Source organism: Salmo trutta, unplaced genomic scaffold (genome assembly GCF_901001165.1).
Source record: "Salmo trutta unplaced genomic scaffold, fSalTru1.1, whole genome shotgun sequence".
Classification (NCBI taxonomy): domain Eukaryota; kingdom Metazoa; phylum Chordata; class Actinopteri; order Salmoniformes; family Salmonidae; genus Salmo; species Salmo trutta.
In genome coordinates this window covers 69446-89314 of record NW_021822811.1, presented here as the reverse complement: position 1 = coordinate 89314, position 19869 = coordinate 69446, and the positions used below count along the sequence as shown (strand labels likewise).

Here is a 19869-nt window from a genome sequence, read left to right as displayed (position 1 = left end):
ATTATAATATGGTACTGAACTGACCCTGTATATAGTATGTTTACCCCTATACATATCTACCTCTATAGATCCAGTATCCCTGTACATTATAATATGGTACTGACCCTGTATATAGTATGTTTACCCCTATACATATCTACCTCTATAGATCCAGTATCCCTGTACATTATAATATGGTACTGGTACTGACCCTGTATATAGTATGTTTACCCCTATACATATCTACCTCTATAGATCCAGTATCCCTGTACATTATAATATGGTACTGGAACTGACCCTGTATATAGTATGTTTACCACTATACATATCTACCTCTATATTTACTGTGTGTTTTTGTTCTACCCTGTATTTCTCAGTATTACACTGTTATTGATTACTGCATAGTTGGGCTATGAGCTGGGCAATAAATGTATTTTACTGTCCTTGTGCACGTGCCATTAAAAACCTCTAGCTTTATGGAACCCAAATAGACTCTGTTACCAACAGCAGAGGGCGTTAGGCTGCTGTAGCCTAGCTGTTACACGTGTGTCCAGTATGGCATCCTATTCCCTATATAGTGGACTACGTTTGACCAGGATGCCATTCAGGATGCTCACTAGCAAAGCCTGTAGCTTATTAGAACGGTCAGCTCATGACAGTCACTTACCATGCCAGTGGCTTTTACCAGAGATAGATACAAGCCCTAAGCCTACAAGATTTGGAACCTTTTCTGTTTTAAGCTTTCCATGCTACATACTATTATTACCAAGACAGCACAGCTGCTGCAAGGTATATCATGTTAAAACGCAAACAATCTGTCATTTTAGATAGAAGCAAAATAAACCTTCCAAACAGTTTAATATAGAAATGTTTCTGCCTTCAAATTTGCATGCTACAAAGCCTTCTACAGACACCTCAATAATGTGTCGATCCAAACAGTTTAATCTATAATCTATATTTTATTTAATTGAGTTTGTGTGAGAATTGTGTTTAAGAGACATGCAACCAAGCCCTCCTCTCTATCAGGACATAGGATGATAATATAATAGCCTTATACAGGTGTACACGACTGGTCAGAGTAAAGCCACTAATACCAATCCCCCCTATCAGTTTCCCTAAATGGGTTATTCCAAGGTTAGAGCACCATAGGGATTAAGAGGCAGCAGATTAGTCCAATCAAGGACAATAGGTTGCCTCACTGTTCAGGTGTTGGGAGATAAAACACGCAAAGAGCAAAGAAGAAGTCTCTGAAATATATAACGTTAGTATGAGGTGCAGATCCTACCATTAATTCATATACTGTATATTCTGCCAAATAATCATATTGATATTGCACTCCCTGTTAAAAACTCTCAAAATGTATTACAACAACCCCATAACAAAACTACTGATTACATAGAACCACACCAAAAAAATACAGTACTCGTTTGTGACACCAATAATAAATTCAATTTCACCATCATTACATTCACCATAGAAATATGCCACACGAACGTTACATCCCAAATAGTGACAGCAGAGATGAACTTAATAAAGTGCTTGATCACAACAACTCCGGTGGACCAAACACAAAGCCGAGAGTCTTAGAAAAAAACACTTGTTTACGTGTCCCAACACATCTAATAGAGTCATAATCATCATCGATAGGAGCAACTCTCGTGTTCCGCATCCCAAATGGCACCCCATTCTCTGCATAGTGCACTACATTAGAACCCTTTGGATCCTGGTCAAGGAAATAGAATGCCATTTGAGACGCGTCACACAGAGTCTGTAGAGAACATGAGTGGGCAGGCGAGGTTAGTGAGCACGGTGGATGGATGGAATTGACATAAATACTGAATGCCTCCAGAATGGAACCCTATTCCTTATAATGCAGTGCTTCAACCAGAACCAGAACCACACGGCTCTGGCCAACAGTAGTGCACTTTATAGGCAATAGAGTTCTATTTGGGACTGACCACTGTTCTGGTGTGTCATATAGGCTTTTTTTCCCCCCTTTTTAAAACAACAAAACAGAAAAGATACAAATATTTTTAAAAAACAGAAGTCTGCATCACTGTATCCCAAATGGAACTCTATTCCTATGTAGTGCACTACTTTTGACCCGAGCCGGTGCCATTTGGGACGCAGCCGATAACTGTTCACTGAGCGAGCTTGACGTTCATCATCATCATTGAGGATATATTCCAGTCTGCATGGGTTAAGAAGGGGCAGGCAATGTCTTTGTTACCCATCTCTGAATCTCGTGCAGTCAATCCTGGAATGACATTTCTTGTGAGCACTGATCTCAAATCAGTTTTTCCCTTTTCCTCTCAATGACCAAAGTGTATAAAAAGTTAGTGTGAGCTGATCCTAGATCTGTGGCTAGGGGTAAATTCCTTGTTGCAGAGCTTTGTACAGTGGTGAGGTGAGGTAGAGGCATTGATGGGGTTATGAATGACATTGGAAACATTCCGGAGCATTCCGGCACCATAATATGCCGTGTTGCCATGGAGACCGGTTTCAAGGTTCCCCTCTCACCACAGCTGTCTCCCTGTGTAGTTCACCGGAGCGGTAGGCATCTGTTACAGACAGACAAGTGGTTAGGGTGTGTGTGTGTGTGTGTGTGTGTGTGTGTGTGTGTGTGTGTGTGTGTGTGTGTGTGTGTGTGTGTGTGTGTGTGTGTGTGTGTGTGTGCATATGTGTTAAATCAAATCAAATGTTATTTGTCACATGCGCCGAATACAACAAGTGTAGACCTTACCATGAAATGTTTACTTATGAACCCTTTCCCAACAATGCAGTTAAAAAGTAAGAACATTTGCAAATAGATAAAAATAAACTATTAAGAAAATAAAATCACCGTAACGATGTCATATACAGACTATATAGAATGAGTACCGGTACCGAGTCAGTGTACTGGGGTAAGAGGTAGTTGAGTTAATATGTAATAATATAATATTATAAACTGGGTGGTTTGAGCCCTGAATGCTGATTGGCTGACAGCCAGGGTATATTAGACCGTATACCACGGGTATGACAAAACATGTATTTGCACTGCTCTAATTACGTTGGTAACCAGTTTATAATAGCAATAAGGCACCTCGGGGGGTTTGTGGTATATGGCCAATATTCCACGGCTAAGGTCTGTATCCAGGCACTCCGCGTTGCATCATGCATAAAAACAGCCCTTAGCCGTGGTATATTGGACATATACCACACCCCCTCGGGTCTTATTGCTTAAATATAATATGAACATGGGTGTTGTGCGTTTGTGTGTGTGAGATAAGACACACTAACCGTTCCTCCGTTCATTACCAGGGCCATCTCAGTGGGCTGGTACATGTGGCCTCTGAAGGGGATCCCAGGACGCATCCCCCCATGTCCGTTATGGTACGACCCACCTCTCAGTGCTGAGACTCGACCCAGGGAGAGAGCAAACACAAATCAAGTGGATGCTACTAATTAATCGTTAGTTCGTTTTTTTCTGTAGACAATCATTCTATTTAGACTTAAACCTTTTGCAAATACACAAACATTTGCATAAACCCACACATAGCCTTTCACACACACACACACACACACACACACACACACACACACACACACACACACACACACACACACACACACACACACACACACACAGTGTACCTGCGCTGTGTTCCTCGATAGAGTAGGTCTGGTTGTCTGCGTAGGGCCTGTGTGTGAGGGTGTGTGTAGGTAATGGCACCTCCTGTTGGAAGCAGGGCTGCAGGGGCTGGCTGGTGTCAAAGTAGTCCTGCTGGCTGGGGACCGGCGGGTCCCTCAGACACAGGTGGGCTTCTGGGATAGCGTGAAATAACAGGAGGATCCAACCTTGCGCCACCAAGGCAACTGCCAACGCCGGCTCATCCCAGTCCGGTCGCCGCCCTTCTCCACCACCCGACCATGCCCCCCTCAACGCCGCGTCGCCATAGAGATAGAGCACAAGCCAGGAGACCCATAGCAACAGGGACGCCAGGCAGGACAGGAAGAGCCATACGGCGTTGCACTTCCAACGCCGCTCGCACCCTCCGTCACTCCCCTCCTCTGCCTCGTCCTCTGCCCCTTCCACTCCACACAGCACCACAGCCAGGGAGAGGCCAAGCGCCGTCAGGAGCAACCCCAGGGCGTAGCTGCAAACCAGGGCAAAGTCTAACGGTGGGTAGTCGCAGGCCCCGTGGCCCTCCCTCACCACTGTCAGCAGCAGCCACTCTCCAGAGATGATCCCCTGGACCAGGGCCAGGGCCATGCCAAGCCCAGCCAGGGAGCTCCCTTTGGGGCTAGACTTTCCAGACACCAGCCTCTTCAACCGTACCGCCTGGGCCAGGAGGCAGGAGAAGCACAGGGCGAACAGGGGGCCCCAGAGGACCCGGCGGACCACACACAGGGCCTCGTTACGCCCCACCAGGAAGACCAGGGACAGGGAGAAGAGAACCAAGAGGGAGGCCAGCAGGAGGAGAAGAGGACCCAGGCCGGAGCGCCGATCTGGGTCAAGGATGGAGTGGCGCTTGGCTAGGAGAACCACGGAGAGAACCAGGGAGGTGATGGCTCCACCACAGGCCACGGCCTCCAACACCACCCCCCACACAGACTCCAGGTCACACAACGTCCAGTAGAGGGGGTCCACGTTTACACCGCAACCCAGAGGAGGGGGAGGGGCCCGGCCGGGGTCGATGATGTCATCCTGGGAGTGCCCGCAGCCAATCAGAGAGAGGAGAAAGAGAAGGACGGGACTGATGGCCATCTGAGATAGAGAGAGAGAAATTAAGAAGAAGAGGGACGGAGAGAGAAGCAAAACGTTGTTACTGAATCATGTCAACAACACAGCACCAAAATGGCCTGTCTCTTGCTGTCACTTGTTTAGTCAGTGTATCATTCAGTGCTGGACCACAAGAGACTGTGGAATGAGTTTCTGCTAGAGGGAACTAACTGTTCCTGCTACATCTTTCATTTCACAAATATATCATTATTATGTAATGTCCTTTCTCTATCTCTAACTGCTTGGAAGCTCTCACACACACACACACACACACACACACACACACACACATATATACAAACACTGAAATGCACACACACACACACAGCATGGCCCTCAGCAGCCCACTCAGCCTGTGCCAGCCAGGGCCATGGTTCCCATAGTAACGAGCAGCCAAGTGGGTTGGCCTACATAGCGCTGGGTTTTCACAACACAGGCTGAGTGACAAGTACACGCACACACACAAACACACAGACACACACAGTTCAACATTGAAATCACTTTTTATTAAAGTGTCATGGCCCGGGGCGGGGCTACGATAGGGGCTATCAAAAAGTTGTAATTAAGCAATCAGTCTTTACATCTGACACCAAAAACAACAATAATCCATAAACTTACTCTGCATATTAATCCTTGAAATATTCATTTGTTCAATTATTGTGAACTGAACTCACCTTGAGAGATTAGTTGAATGTTCCGTTAGGTTACTTAATAACTTTCATGACTTGGAAAAAATAAAGAGGTCACATCTCTAGTCCCACATAGTCGATATCCAAAACTCATAATTCATCTTGTTAGATCAACGACGTTTGTTCAGCAGACTCATTTAAGATCTTCTTCATTTACAGGCGACTACAAGGTGACCGTTATCTGACGTGTTGGCGAGCTGCGCGCACAGCAGATCGCAAGCTCACCATAAATAACGGACTGTATAAAAGGTGAGTCACTCGTTGACTATTCCGTTTGTATTCCATCCGGTCCCCGGTGGCGCGAGCTGTGACGGTTATTAGGTCCGTTAAATTCACTCCTGTCTGTAGCATCTCTCTGGTGCGTTTCCATTATTTTCCCATGGTATCACGTTATATCACATCATTGTTTTGGCAATGCTACAGCGCGCAATGAGCACTCCAAAAAAGTGTCAGGTGCACGCTTGACTTCACTCCCCCACATAGCCAAATATAACAAACCTGACTAAAAGTTCTCTCTCTCTCTCTCTCTCTCGCTCTCTCTCTCTCTCTCTCTGTCTCTCGCTCTCTCTCTCTCTCTCTCTCTCGCTCTCTCTCTCTCTCTCTCTCTCTCTCTCTCTCTCTCGCTCTCTAAATCTGCGGGGGATGTAAACAGCAACTTGGTTGCAGCTGTCGGCTTGAGGCTCACAGGGATGCTGCAATGCTACTTCCAAGCACTGCTCTCCTCTGCTCACCCACTGTCAGAAGAGCATTTACACTGGTCTTCCTCCATGCAGAGGTCAACAGTTCAGAGGTCAACAGTTCAGAGGTCAACAGTTCAGAGGTCAACAGTTCAGAGGTCAACAGTTCAGAGGTCAACAGATAAAGAGATTCCTCATCTTCTTTATCACTTTCACAATGCAATAATAATCAGACCTTTAATGTCGGTTCCTTACAAATGTAGCAGCTTTCAACTTTAAATGGTTTACATTTGACATGTTAGTCATTTAGCAGATGCTCTTATCCAGAGCGACATACAGGAGCAGTTAGGGTTAAGTGACTTGCTCAAGGGCACATCGGCAGATTTGTCACCTAGTCATCTCAGGGATTCTAACTAACAACCTTTTGGTTACTGGTCCAATGCTCTTAACCGCTAGGCCACCTGCCACCCCCAAATACATTCATTCAATCAATCAACCGTTACAATCCCATATTAATAGTGGAATAATCCATCCCCACTTTCTTGTCCTCTTCCATCCGACTGTCTCCTCCTGGCGGAAGGTTTCAAGGACAGCAAAAGTAGTGCACGATATAGGGAATAGGGTGCATGGTAAAGCCTCTTAGCAGAAACCTATAACAGAGACCTATATTCAATCCAAGGTGAAACATCTTCAGAAGAATCAAATCAAAGGGGGAAACCAGAAGGCAGCTAGAGCAGGTATGCTGAGAGGAGAGGGGGAGAAGAGGAAGAGAGGGGGAGAAGAGGAAGAGAGGGGGAGAGAGGGGGAGAGAAGGAGAAGAGTCCTGAACACAGGTGAGTGTCAGGTCCACGTAACCACTGTCTCCTTAGTTTAGTGAGTGTCTTGGTCCAAAGTGTCACCCTATTCCCTGTGTAGTGCACTACTTTAAACCAGAGTCCTATGGGCCCTAGTGCACTACATAGGGAATAGGGTGCCATTTGGGGACTGAGACAGGACGTCACGTAACAGAGAAAATCCATGACTCAGCCGCATGCTGCTTTCTCCTTATACTGACATGGGGGTAATCCCCACTCTGTGACCGTGTGTGTGTGTGTGTGTGTGTGTGTGTGCGTGCGTACGTGCGTGCGTGTGAATAAGATTACATGGACATGGGGGACCTGATCCTAGATCAGGACTCCTACCCTGAGACTGTTTATTAGTACAGCCCCTGTACTGTACTGAGAGAGTAGTTACCTGATCCTAGATCAGCCCTCCTACCCTGAGACTGTTTATTAGTACAGCCCCTGTACTGTCCTGAGAGAGTAGTTACCTGATCCTAGATCAGGACTCCTACCCTGAGACTGTTTATTAGTACAGCCCCTGTACTGTACTGAGAGAGTCGTTACCTGATCCTAGATCAGGACTCCTACCCTGAGACTGTTTATTAGTACAGCCCCTGTACTGTACTGAGAGAGTCGTTACCTGATCCTAGATCAGGACTCCTACCCTGAGACTGTTTATTAGTACAGCCCCTGTACTGTACTGAGAGAGTAGTTACCTGATCCTAGATCAGGACTCCTACCCTGAGACTGTTTATTAGTACAGCCCCTGTACTGTACTGAGAGAGTAGTTACCTGATCCTAGATCAGCCCTCCTACCCTGAGACTGTTTATTAGTACAGCCCCTGTACTGTACTGAGAGAGTAGTTACCTGATCCTAGATCAGGACTCCTACCCTGAGACTGTTTATTAGTACAGCCCCTGTACTGTACTGAGAGAGTAGTTACCTGATCCTAGATCAGCCCTCCTACCCTGAGACTGTTTATTAGTACAGCCCCTGTACTGTACTGAGAGAGTCGTTACCTGATCCTAGATCAGGACTCCTACCCTGAGACTGTTTATTAGTACAGCCCCTGTACTGTACTGAGAGAGTCGTTACCTGATCCTAGATCAGGACTCCTACCCTGAGACTGTTTATTAGTACAGCCCCTGTACTGTACTGAGAGAGTAGTTACCTGATCCTAGATCAGGACTCCTACCCTGAGACTGTTTATTAGTACAGCCCCTGTACTGTACTGAGAGAGTAGTTACCTGATCCTAGATCAGCCCTCCTACCCTGAGACTGTTTATTAGTACAGCCCCTGTACTGTACTGAGAGAGTAGTTACCTGATCCTAGATCAGGACTCCTACCCTGAGACTGTTTATTAGTACAGCCCCTGTACTGTACTGAGAGAGTAGTTACCTGATCCTAGATCAGGACTCCTACCCTGAGACTGTTTATTAGTACAGCCCCTGTACTGTACTGAGAGAGTAGTTACCTGATCCTAGATCAGGACTCCTACCCTGAGACTCTTTATTAGTACAGACCCTGTACTGTACTGAGAGAGTCGTTACCTGATCCTAGATCAGCCCTCCTACCCTGAGACTGTTTATTAGTACAGCCCCTGTACTGTACTGAGAGAGTAGTTACCTGATCCTAGATCAGGACTCCTACCCTGAGACTCTTTATTAGTACAGCCCCTGTACTGTACTGAGAGAGTAGTTACCTGATCCTAGATCAGGACTCCTACCCTGAGACTCTTTATTAGTACAGCCCCTGTACTGTACTGAGAGAGTAGTTACCTGATCCTAGATCAGGACTCCTACCCTGAGACTCTTTATTAGTACAGACCCTGTACTGTACTGAGAGAGTAGTTACCTGATCCTAGATCAGGACTCCTACCCTGAGACTGTTTATTAGTACAGCCCCTGTACTGTACTGAGAGAGTAGTTACCTGGTCCTAGATCAGCCCTCCTACCCTGAGACTGTTTATTAGTACAGCCCCTGTACTGTACTGAGAGAGTCGTTACCTGGTCCTAGATCAGCCCTCCTACCCTGAGACTGTTTATTAGTACAGCCCCTGTACTGTACTGAGAGAGTAGTTACCTGGTCCTAGATCAGCACTCCTACCCTGAGACTGTTTATTAGTACAGCCCCTGTACTGTACTGAGAGAGTAGTTACCTGGTCCTAGATCAGCACTCCTACCCTGAGACTGTTTATTAGTACAGCCCCTGTACTGTACTGAGAGAGTCGTTACCTGGTCCTAGATCAGCCCTCCTACCCTGAGACTGTTTATTAGTACAGCCCCTGTACTGTACTGAGAGAGTAGTTACCTGGTCCTAGATCAGGCCTCCTACCCTGACGCTGTTTATTAGTACAGCCCCTGTACTGTACTGAGAGAGTAGTTACCTGGTCCTAGATCAGCACTCTTACCCTGAGACTGTTTATTAGTACAGCCCCTGTACTGTAATGAGAGAGTAGTTACCTGGTCCTAGATCAGCCCTCCTACCCTGAGACTGTTTATTAGTACAGCCCCTGTACTGTACTGAGAGAGTAGTTACCTGGTCCTAGATCAGGACTCCTACCCTGAGACTGTTTATTAGTACAGCCCCTGTACTGTACTGAGAGAGTAGTTACCTGGTCCTAGATCAGCCCTCCTACCCTGAGTCTGTTTATTAGTACAGCCCCTGTACTGTACTGAGAGAGTCGTTACCTGGTCCTAGATCAGCCCTCCTACCCTGAGACTGTTTATTAGTACAGCCCCTGTACTGTACTGAGAGAGTAGTTACCTGGTCCTAGATCAGCACTCCTACCCTGAGACTGTTTATTAGTACAGCCCCTGTACTGTACTGAGAGAGTCGTTACCTGGTCCTAGATCAGCCCTCCTACCCTGAGACTGTTTATTAGTACAGCCCCTGTACTGTACTGAGAGAGTAGTTACCTGGTCCTAGATCAGGCCTCCTACCCTGACGCTGTTTATTAGTACAGCCCCTGTACTGTACTGAGAGAGTAGTTACCTGGTCCTAGATCAGCACTCTTACCCTGAGACTGTTTATTAGTACAGCCCCTGTACTGTAATGAGAGAGTAGTTACCTGGTCCTAGATCAGCCCTCCTACCCTGAGACTGTTTATTAGTACAGCCCCTGTACTGTACTGAGAGAGTAGTTACCTGGTCCTAGATCAGGACTCCTACCCTGAGACTGTTTATTAGTACAGCCCCTGTACTGTACTGAGAGAGTAGTTACCTGGTCCTAGATCAGCCCTCCTACCCTGAGTCTGTTTATTAGTACAGCCCCTGTACTGTCCTGAGAGAGTAGTTACCTGGTCCTAGATCAGGACTCCTACCCTGAGACTGTTTATTAGTACAGCCCCTGTACTGTACTGAGAGAGTAGTTACCTGGTCCTAGATCAGCCCTCCTACCCTGAGACTGTTTATTAGTACAGCCCCTGTACTGTCCTGAGAGAGTCGTTACCTGGTCCTAGATCAGCCCTCCTACCCTGAGACTGTTTATTAGTACAGCCCCTGTACTGTACTGAGAGAGTAGTTACCTGGTCCTAGATCAGGACTCCTACCCTGAGACTCTTTATTAGTACAGCCCCTGTACTGTACTGAGAGAGTAGTTACCTGGTCCTAGATCAGGACTCCTACCCTGAGACTGTTTATTAGTACAGCCCCTGTACTGTAATGAGAGAGTAGTTACCTGGTCCTAGATCAGCCCTCCTACCCTGAGACTGTTTATTAGTACAGCCCCTGTACTGTACTGAGAGAGTAGTTACCTGGTCCTAGATCAGGACTCCTACCCTGAGACTGTTTATTAGTACAGCCCCTGTACTGTAATGAGAGAGTAGTTACCTGGTCCTAGATCAGGCCTCCTACCCTGACGCTGTTTATTAGTACAGCCCCTGTACTGTACTGAGAGAGTAGTTACCTGGTCCTAGATCAGCCCTCCTACCCTGAGTCTGTTTATTAGTACAGCCCCTGTACTGTACTGAGAGAGTCGTTAGGAGCAGTGATCTTAATGAATAGACAATAGAGTTCTTAATAGATGCCAGTAATAGAGGCTAAACATAGAAGGTTCCTGTCATCATCTCCAGTAGCTCACTCACTCACTCACTCACTCACTCACTCACTCACTCACTCACTCACTCACTCACTCACTCACTCACTCACTCACTCACTCACTCACTCACTCACTCACACACACACACACACACACACACACACACACACACACACACACACACACACACACACACACACACACACACACACACACACGTCAGTAGTGCAGATTAGTGTGTCTAATAATGTCTCAACTAGCCTAGTAACAACATGATGACCTGAATGAATGGGGCCAGTGACGGACCACAAATTGTCCCAGGTATTTCAGACCATTTTGTTCCTCTGGGCCCCCACACTGGCCCATTTTGTTCCTCTGGGCCCCCGAGACCGGGCCTTTTTTTCCCTTGAAGCCCCCATTATAAGCCAAATAATGGTCATTCTGCAGAAGAAGAAAAAACTATCCAGACCGGCCCACTAGGCTACAGATGGACCTGCCCACCTGGCATTTGCCAGAATTGCCCTGTGGCCAATCCGTCCCTGAGTAGGTCTGAGCCGGAGAGCTCTGGGTGAATGGACTGATATGGCTTTATACAGTGTTGGGACTTTCTCAAACTCAAAGCACTTTGCGTTTGTGTAACTCAACTCCAATGTGTAGCGATGTGTAAAGGTGTAGTGAGCCGAAAATCAATCAGTCAATTTCAATGACTATGTGTGTCAGTTAACAACACTTAAACAGTTCAACAAATTGCAAATCGGGATATAAGCACCATGCAACGGGTGTGAACGATGTCGACCTCTGAGCAAAGGGGAGAGAGGGAGAGAGAGAGAGGGGGGGAGAGAGGGTGAGAGAGAGCGAGGGGGAGAGAGAGTGGGAGAGAGAGAGAGGGGGAGAGAGAGTGGGAGAGAGTGTGAGAGAGGGGGGAGAGAGAGGGCGGGGGAGAGGGACAGAGAGAGGGAGGGAGCGGGAGAGAGAGTGGGAGAGAGGGTGAGAGAGAGAGAAAGAGGGGGAGAGAGAGCGAGGGGGGAGAGAGAGTGGGAGAGAGTGTGAGAGAGGGGGGAGAGAGAGGGCGGGGGAGAGAGGGAGAGAGAGGGAGGGAGCGGGAGAGAGAGTGGGAGAGAGGGTGAGAGAGAGAGAAAGAGGGGGAGAGAGGGTGAGAGAGAGCGAGGGGGGAGAGAGAGTGGGAGAGAGTGTGAGAGAGGGAGGAGAGAGAGGGGGGGAGAGAGGGAGAGGGAGATAGCGAGAGCGAGATGGGGGAGAGAGACAGAGAGAGCGAGGGGGGAGAGAGAGTGGCAGAGAGTGTGAGAGAGGGGGGAGAGAGAGGGGGGAGAGAGGGAGAGGGAGATTGGGAGAGCGAGAGCGAGATGGGGGAGAGAGAGCGAGAGAGAGAGAGAGAGGGAGATGGGGAGAGAGAGCGAGATGGGGGAGAGAGAGCGCGAGAGAGAGAGAGAGAGAGAGGGAGAGATGGGGAGAGAGAGCGAGAGAGGGAGATGGGGAGAGAGAGAGAGATTCTGAGACAGAGTGAGAGAGGGAGATGATTATGAAGGAGTAGAGTGCTGGCTTGGTGATTACCTCGTCATTACCCTGCGGTTGTGAAGTATGGGACATCCCATAATCCTCCCTTCCCCCTCACTCCATCCCTTCTTCTCTCCCTCCATTCATCCACTCTTTCTCCTGTCTATTTTTTGTAAAGCTGGGAGGTTGACGTTTTGATCGAGCCCCCCATACGCACACGCCAGTACACACACAGACACACACACACACACACACACACACACACACACACACACACACACACACACACACACAGTATAGTAGGTGTGCGCGTGTAGAGGGGCTAAATAGCTTGGACATTACACTAGGTCAAAGGTCATTGTGGGTCATTCTGAGGTCATCCTCTCCTGTCTGACCTCTCCTCAACCACTTACTTACTAGTGATTGGCTGTTTTGAGATGTTAAAATAACTTGTAAACAGTTAGTACAGGAAGTGAATCATTTGTCCATATACATTACTCTCTCCCTCTCTTTCTCTCTCTATATATATTTATCTCTTTCTTTCTCTCCATCCCTCTCTCCGCTCTCTTGCTGTGCCTTCCTTCTCTCTCTCTCTCTCTCTCTCTCTCTCTCTGCTCCTCCCTTCTCTCTCTTTCTCTGTCTTTCTCTCTCTCTGCTCCTCCCTTCTCTCTCTTTCTCTGTCTTTCTCTCTCTCTCTCTGCTCCTCCCTTCTCTCTCTTTCTCTCTCTCTCTCTCTCTCTCTCTGCTCCTCCCTTCTCTCTTTCTCTGTCTTTCTCTCTCTCTCTCTGCTCCTCCCTTCTCTCTCTATCTCTGTCTTTCTCTCTCTCTCTCTGCTCCTCCCTTCTCTCTCTATCTCTCCAGCCAGAGAACCTTTCAGCACCATATAGATAAGGGCCAGTATTCATAAAGCACTGATGATCTAGGATCAGTTTGGACTTTAAGATCATCATGAATAACATTACATGGACTCTGAGACTCTTAGTGATTACAGGCCCAGATCAGTCCAGTCCAGCTCTTCTACTCTGAGACTCTTAGTGAACACAGGCCCAGATCAGTCCAGTCCAGCTCTTCTACTCAGAGACTCTTAGTGAACACAGGCCCAGATCAGTCCAGTCCAGCTCTTCTACTCAGAGACTCTTAGTGAACACAGGCCCAGATCAGTCCAGTCCAGCTCTTCTACTCAGAGACTCTTAGTGAACACAGGCCCAGATCAGTCCAGTCCAGCTCTTCTACTCTGAGACTCTTAGTGAACACAGGCCCAGATCAGTCCAGTCCAGTTCTTCAACTCTGAGACTCTTAGTGATTACAGGCCCAGATCAGTCCAGTCCAATCCAGCTACATCATTAACACCACTACAGGTGGTTTGGAGGTGGTGTGGTTCATGTGGAATAGCACCACCATGTGGAATGTGTGTGTGTGGTGTGTGGTGTGTGGAATGTGTGAGTGTGTTTCTGAAGAATACAGTAATCATGATCATCTCAAAAGTCTAAGTCATTATTGAGATGATTCAAATCCTTGTTACTCATCAATAATTTAAAGCAAACAACCAATCAATAAACTTGACCGTTATTCATTGCAAAGAACAATACGTTCTGTTTTAATTGAAAAACTTCATTACAATTAGTATAAAAACCTATTAAACGTGGTCTTTGCACGTACATTTGTATGGCTGTCTACTCTTTAACCTGTTCCCCCTAATTAGGGGCAGGTTGGCATTTATTGTCATGAATCTTGCCCTGGAGGCAGCTCTGTAGAGTTGGCACAGCTACAAAGTCATCAAATATAACCACACTGCTGACCATAATACCTTAACCTGAAATTAAGACCAAGAAGCACATTTTGTTTTCATTAATTTTTACGATATAGTAAATTCTGACTATAATAATACCCTGTCACACATTCCCAGTAGATGAAAAGCTGGTACTGCAGTAGTGATTTGTCTTTCCAATCCTGGTGCATTAAACTGGGTTTGCAGTTTCCCTAAGAGGATCAACACTATTGGAATAGATTAATATAGGTAAGAATCACTTTGTGGCAGAAGTGTCTGTGGGCCGGGGTTGGGCTAGTTGTGCATGTGGATCACTTTGTGGCAGGTGTCAGGTCTAGGTCTGTTCACATGCGTTTGTGGATGTAGATCACTGTCTTGCAGTTGGGGCAGCGGTGTTCTACGTCCTTACAGGAGTCAACACAGAACGGAATCCAAGAGAATATCATGCACCTAGAGAGAGGGGGGGGGACAAAGAGCAAGAGAGAGAGGATATTCAGTGTGTGTGTGAGAAAAAACGCTACAAATACTATGTGTGTGTATTCCTGTATGTACATGTGTGTGTCGGCCCATGTGTGTGTCAACTCACAGGAAGCAGAAGAGGACTCCACAGATGAGCCAGGCGAGCAGTCCAGTGGTGTGTGTGGTCTCTGTCAGAACCTGGACCTGACAGTGGGGACACGTCATCTGGCCGGGTACGTCTCTTAGCAGCGGCTGCTGCATCACCACCTGGGTTACTGCAGAGGGAGGAGAATACTGGTTAGAACCAGATATAACTGGTCAGAACCGGATAGAACTGGTCAGAACCACCACCTGGGTTACTGCAGAGGGAGGAGAATACTGGTTAGAAGCAGATATAACTGGTCAGAACCGGATAGAATAGGACAGAACCACCACCTGGGTTACTGCAGAGGGAGGAGAATACTGGTTAGAAGCAGATATAACTGGTCAGAACCGGATAGAACTGGTCAGAACCACCACCTGGGTTACTGCAGAGGGAGGAGAATACTGGTTAGAACCAGATAGAACTGGTCAGAACCGGATAGAACTTGTCAGAACCACCACCTGGGTTACTGTTGAGGGAGGAGAATACTGGTTAGAACCGGATAGAACTGGTCAGAACCACCACCTGGGTTACTGCAGAGGGGAGGAGAATACTGGTTAGAACCAGATATAACTGGTCAGAACCGGATAGAACTGGTCAGAACAGGATAGAACTGGTCAGAACCACCACCTGGGTTACTGCAGAGGGAAGGAATACTGGCCAGAACCAGATAGAATCAGATATAACTGGACTGGACAGGACTGGACTGGACCATATAGAACCCCTTAGGATGGAGTACTACTGTTGTAATACTGGACTGGACTGGACTGGACTGGACTGGACTGGACTGGACCATATAGAACCCCTTAGGATGGAGTACTACTGTTGTAATACTGGACTGGACTGGACTGGACTGGACTGGACTGGACTGGACCATATAGAACCCCTTAGGATGGATTACTACTGTTGTAATACTGGACTGGACTGGACTGGACTGGACTGGACTGGACTGGACAGGACTGGACTGGACTGGACTGGACAGGACTGGACTGGACTGGACTGGACTGGACCATATAGAACCCCTTAGGATGGAGTACTACTGTTGTAATACTGGACTGGACTGGACTGGACTGGACTGGACTGGACTGGACTGGACAGGACTGGACTGGACTGGACTGGACTGGACTGGACCATATAGAACCCCTTAGGATGGAGTACTACTGTTGTAATACTGGACTGGACTGGACTGGACTGGACTGGACTGGACTGGACTGGACAGGACTGGACTGGACTGGACCATATAGAACCCCTTAGGATGGATTACTACTGTTGTAATACTGGACTGGACTGGACTGGACTGGACTGGACTGGACTGGACCATATAGAACCCCTTAGGATGGATTACTACTGTTGTAATACTGGACTGGACTGGACTGGACTGGACTGGACTGGACTGGACTGGACTGGACCATATAGAACCCCTTAGGATGGAGTACTACTGTTGTAATACTGGACAGGACTGGACTGGACTGGACTGGACTGGACTGGACTGGACCATATAGAACCCCTTAGGATGGAGTACTACTGTTGTAATACTGGACAGGACTGGACTGGACTGGACTGGACTGGACTGGACTGGACTGGACTGGACTGGACCCATATAGAACCCCTTAGGATGGAGTACTACTGTTGTAATACAGGACTGGACTGGACTGGACTGGACTGGACTGGACTGGACCATATAGAACCCCTTAGGATGGAGTACTACTGTTGTAATACTGGACTGGACTGGACTGGACTGGACTGGACTGGACTGGACCATATAGAACCCCTTAGGATGGAGTACTACTGTTGTAATACAGGACTGGACTGGACTGGACTGGACTGGACTGGACTGGACTGGACTGGACTGGACCATATAGAACCCCTTAGGATGGAGTACTACTGGTTGTAATACTACTGGAACTGGACTGGACTGGACTGGACGGGACTGGACTGGACCGATATTAGAACACCTTAGATGGAGTACTAACTGTTGTAATACTGGACTGGACTGGACTGGACGGGAAACAGGACTGGACTGGGACCTGGACTGTGACCATATAGAACTCCCTTAGGATGGAGTACTACTGTTGTAATCACTGGACTGGACTGAGACTGGAACTGGACCTGGACTGGACTGGACTGGACCATAGAGAACCCCTTAGATGGAGTTACTACTGTTGTAATAACTGGACTGGACTGGACTGAACTGTACAGAACTGGACTGGACTGGACTGGGGACTGGACCATATAGAACCCCTTAGGATGGAGGACTACTGTTGTAATACTGACTGACTGGACTGGCTGGACAGGACTGGACTGGACTGGACTGGACCATATAGAACCCCTTAGGATGGAGTACTACTGTTGTAATACTGGACTGGACTGGACTGGACTGGACTGGACTGGACTGGACTGGACTGGACAGGACTGGACTGGACTGGACTGGACCATATAGAACCCCTTAGGATGGAGTACTACTGTTGTAATACTGGACTGGACTGGACTGGACTGGACTGGACTGGACTGGACCATATAGAACCCCTTAGGATGGAGTACTACTGTTGTAATACTGGACTGGACAGGACTGGACTGGACTGGACTGGACTGGACTGGACCATATAGAACCCCTTAGGATGGATTACTACTGTTGTAATACTGGACTGGACTGGACTGGACAGGACTGGACTGGACTGGACCATATAGAACCCCTTAGGATGGATTACTACTGTTGTAATACTGGACTGGACTGGACTGGACAGGACTGGACTGGACTGGACCATATAGAACCCCTTAGGATGGAGTACTACTGTTGTAATACTGGACTGGACTGGACTGGACTGGACTGGACTGGACAGGACTGGACTGGACTGGACTGGACTGGACTGGACTGGACCATATAGAACCCCTTAGGATGGAGTACTACTGTTGTAATACTGGACTGGACTGGACTGGACTGGACTGGACTGGACTGGACCATATAGAACCCCTTAGGATGGAGTACTACTGTTGTAATACTGGACTGGACTGGACTGGACTGGACTGGACTGGACTGGACTGGACTGGACTGGACCATATAGAACACCTTAGGATGGAGTACTACTGTTGTAATACTGGACTGGACTGGACTGGATGGACTGGATGGACTGACCATATCGAACCCCCTTAGGATGGAGTACTACTGTGTACTACTGGACTGGACTGGACTGGACTGGAATGGACTGGACTGGAACCAATAGAACCCCCTTAGGATGGAGTACTATGTTGTAATACTGGACTGGACTGGACTGGACTGGACTGGACTGGACTGGACCATATAGAACCCCTTAGGATGGAGTACTACTGTTGTAATACTGGACTGGACAGGACTGGACTGGACTGGACTGGACTGGACTGGACTGGACTGGACCATATAGAACCCCTTAGGATGGAGTACTACTGTTGTAATACTGGACTGGACTGGACTGGACTGGACTGGACTGGACCATATAGAACACCTTAGGATGAAGCAATATTATAGTAATACTTGATAGAACTGCTACTACAACGACCCCAACATTTTTTTTACTGTTTATTTTTTACTCTACACCTCCACATATGTCGATGATTAGAAACTAGCACCACGACTACCTTATGTCCTGTCAGAGGGGTTGCTAAGGCCAGGTGTTGGTAAAGTCAGGAGATCTAGCCAACACCCTGTGTGTACAGCTGTTCACTTCCTCTCCACCTGGGGAACAGGGAACAACTAATTAAGGAACCTATTAAGTTCGTTTTCTTCAGTGTGTGTGTGTGTGTGTGTGTGTGTGTGTGTGTGTGTGTGTGTGTGTGTGTGTGTGTGTGTGTGTGTGTGCGTGCGTGCGTGTGATGTGCGGTGAGGTCAGTGGTTGAGCACTGGTTATTACCAAAGATAATACTAAAAAATAAACATTGATGAAGCCTATTATAAACTTGACCAGACTCAATGCTAGGCTCATTGACTCCCTCTCAAGGTAAATCTGAACTGCTTTATTTCCTGTTTTACAGCATTGAGTCCCTTACGGCAACTCCCTATAGAACTAACCCATAACTCAGGTGACCACGTCCCTCCGCCCATAGTCCCAACATATTTAACCAAGGGAAGGGAAACCAGGGGGGATATATTGTAATCAGAGTCATAAGGGGGAACTAACCAGTTCTGGTAGGAATGGCCCAGAAGTGTACTGCCCAGTAACTAACTATAAGTTCAATCTTTCTGGGGGTTTGCGGGCTCTGTCTGAGCGTTGGACAAGGGCTGCCTCTGCCTACCTCACAGCAGGCACTTGAGCTGCCTGTGGGACGGGTATCTGGGGTATCTGGGGTATCTGGGGTATCTGGGGCTGGGACGGGTATCTGGGGTATCTGGGTATCTGGGCTGGGACGGGTATCTGGGGCTGGGACGGGTATCTGGGGCTGGGATGGGTATCTGGGGTATCTGGGGCTGGGACGGGTATCTGGGCTGGGATGGGTATCTGGGTATCTGGGGTATCTGGGGCTGGGATGGGTATCTGGGGTATCTGGGGTATCTGGGGCTGGGACGGGTATCTGGGGCTGGGATGGGTATCTGGGGTATCTGGGGTATCTGGGGCTGGGACGGGTATCTGGGGTATCTGGGGTATCTGGGGCTGGGACGGGTATCGGGGTATCTGGGGTATCTGGGGTATCTGGGCTGGGACGGGTATCTGGGGTATCTGGGGCTGGGACGGGTATCTGGGCTGGGACGGGTATCTGGGGTATCTGGGGCTGGGATGGGTATCTGGGGTATCTGGGGCTGGGACGGGTATCTGGGGTATCTGGGGCTGGGATGGGTATCTGGGGTATCTGGGGTATCTGGGGCTGGGACGGGTATCTGGGGTATCTGGGGCTGGGATGGGTATCTGGGGTATCTGGAGCTGGGACGGGTATCTGGGTATCTGGGCTGGGACGGGTATCTGGGGTATCTGGGGTATCTGGGGCTGGGACGGGTATCTGGGGCTGGGATGGGTATCTGGGGTATCTGGGGCTGGGACGCGTATCTGGG

The 19869-nt window shown here is 48.1% G+C and overlaps 2 protein-coding genes across 3 annotated transcripts in view; both read right to left on the bottom strand.

Moving 5' to 3' along the window:
• Positions 1-918: 918 nt before the first annotated feature.
• LOC115184988 (G-protein coupled receptor family C group 5 member B-like) lies at positions 919-5903 on the bottom strand. The gene is made up of 4 exons (XM_029745575.1): positions 5416-5903; positions 3613-4726; positions 3259-3371; positions 919-2540 (listed from the first exon to the last, which is right to left on the bottom strand). The coding sequence occupies exons 2-4, from the start codon at positions 4724-4726 to the stop codon at positions 2496-2498; spliced, it is 1272 nt and encodes a 423-aa protein (XP_029601435.1). The 5' UTR covers positions 5416-5903; the 3' UTR covers positions 919-2495.
• Positions 5904-14049: 8146 nt separating this feature from the next.
• The window catches only part of LOC115184982 (lipopolysaccharide-induced tumor necrosis factor-alpha factor homolog), a 33229-nt gene continuing 27409 nt past the window's right edge, over positions 14050-19869 (bottom strand). Inside the window, exons 5-6 of one of the 2 annotated variants that reach the window (XM_029745569.1) lie at positions 14838-14977; positions 14050-14701 (exon numbers count right to left, since the gene is read on the bottom strand). In XM_029745569.1, the coding sequence (XP_029601429.1) occupies positions 14596-14701; positions 14838-14977 (246 nt within the window). In that variant the 3' untranslated portion in view covers positions 14050-14595. Of the gene's footprint in view, positions 14702-14837; positions 14986-19869 lie in introns of both variants that reach the window. The other variant, XM_029745570.1, reaches the window with a different exon arrangement.

Coding starts and splice junctions, on each gene's coding strand:
- LOC115184988 (XM_029745575.1), bottom strand. CDS start 4,726: ATGGCCATCAGTCCCGTCCTTCTCTTTCTCCTCTCTCTGATTGGCTGC. Junction 3,372..3,612: donor TATCGAGGAACACAGCGCAG/GTACACTGTGTG, acceptor GTCGAGTCTCAG/CACTGAGAGGTGGGTCGTAC. Junction 2,541..3,258: donor TGGTAATGAACGGAGGAACG/GTTAGTGTGTCT, acceptor TGTCTGTAACAG/ATGCCTACCGCTCCGGTGAA.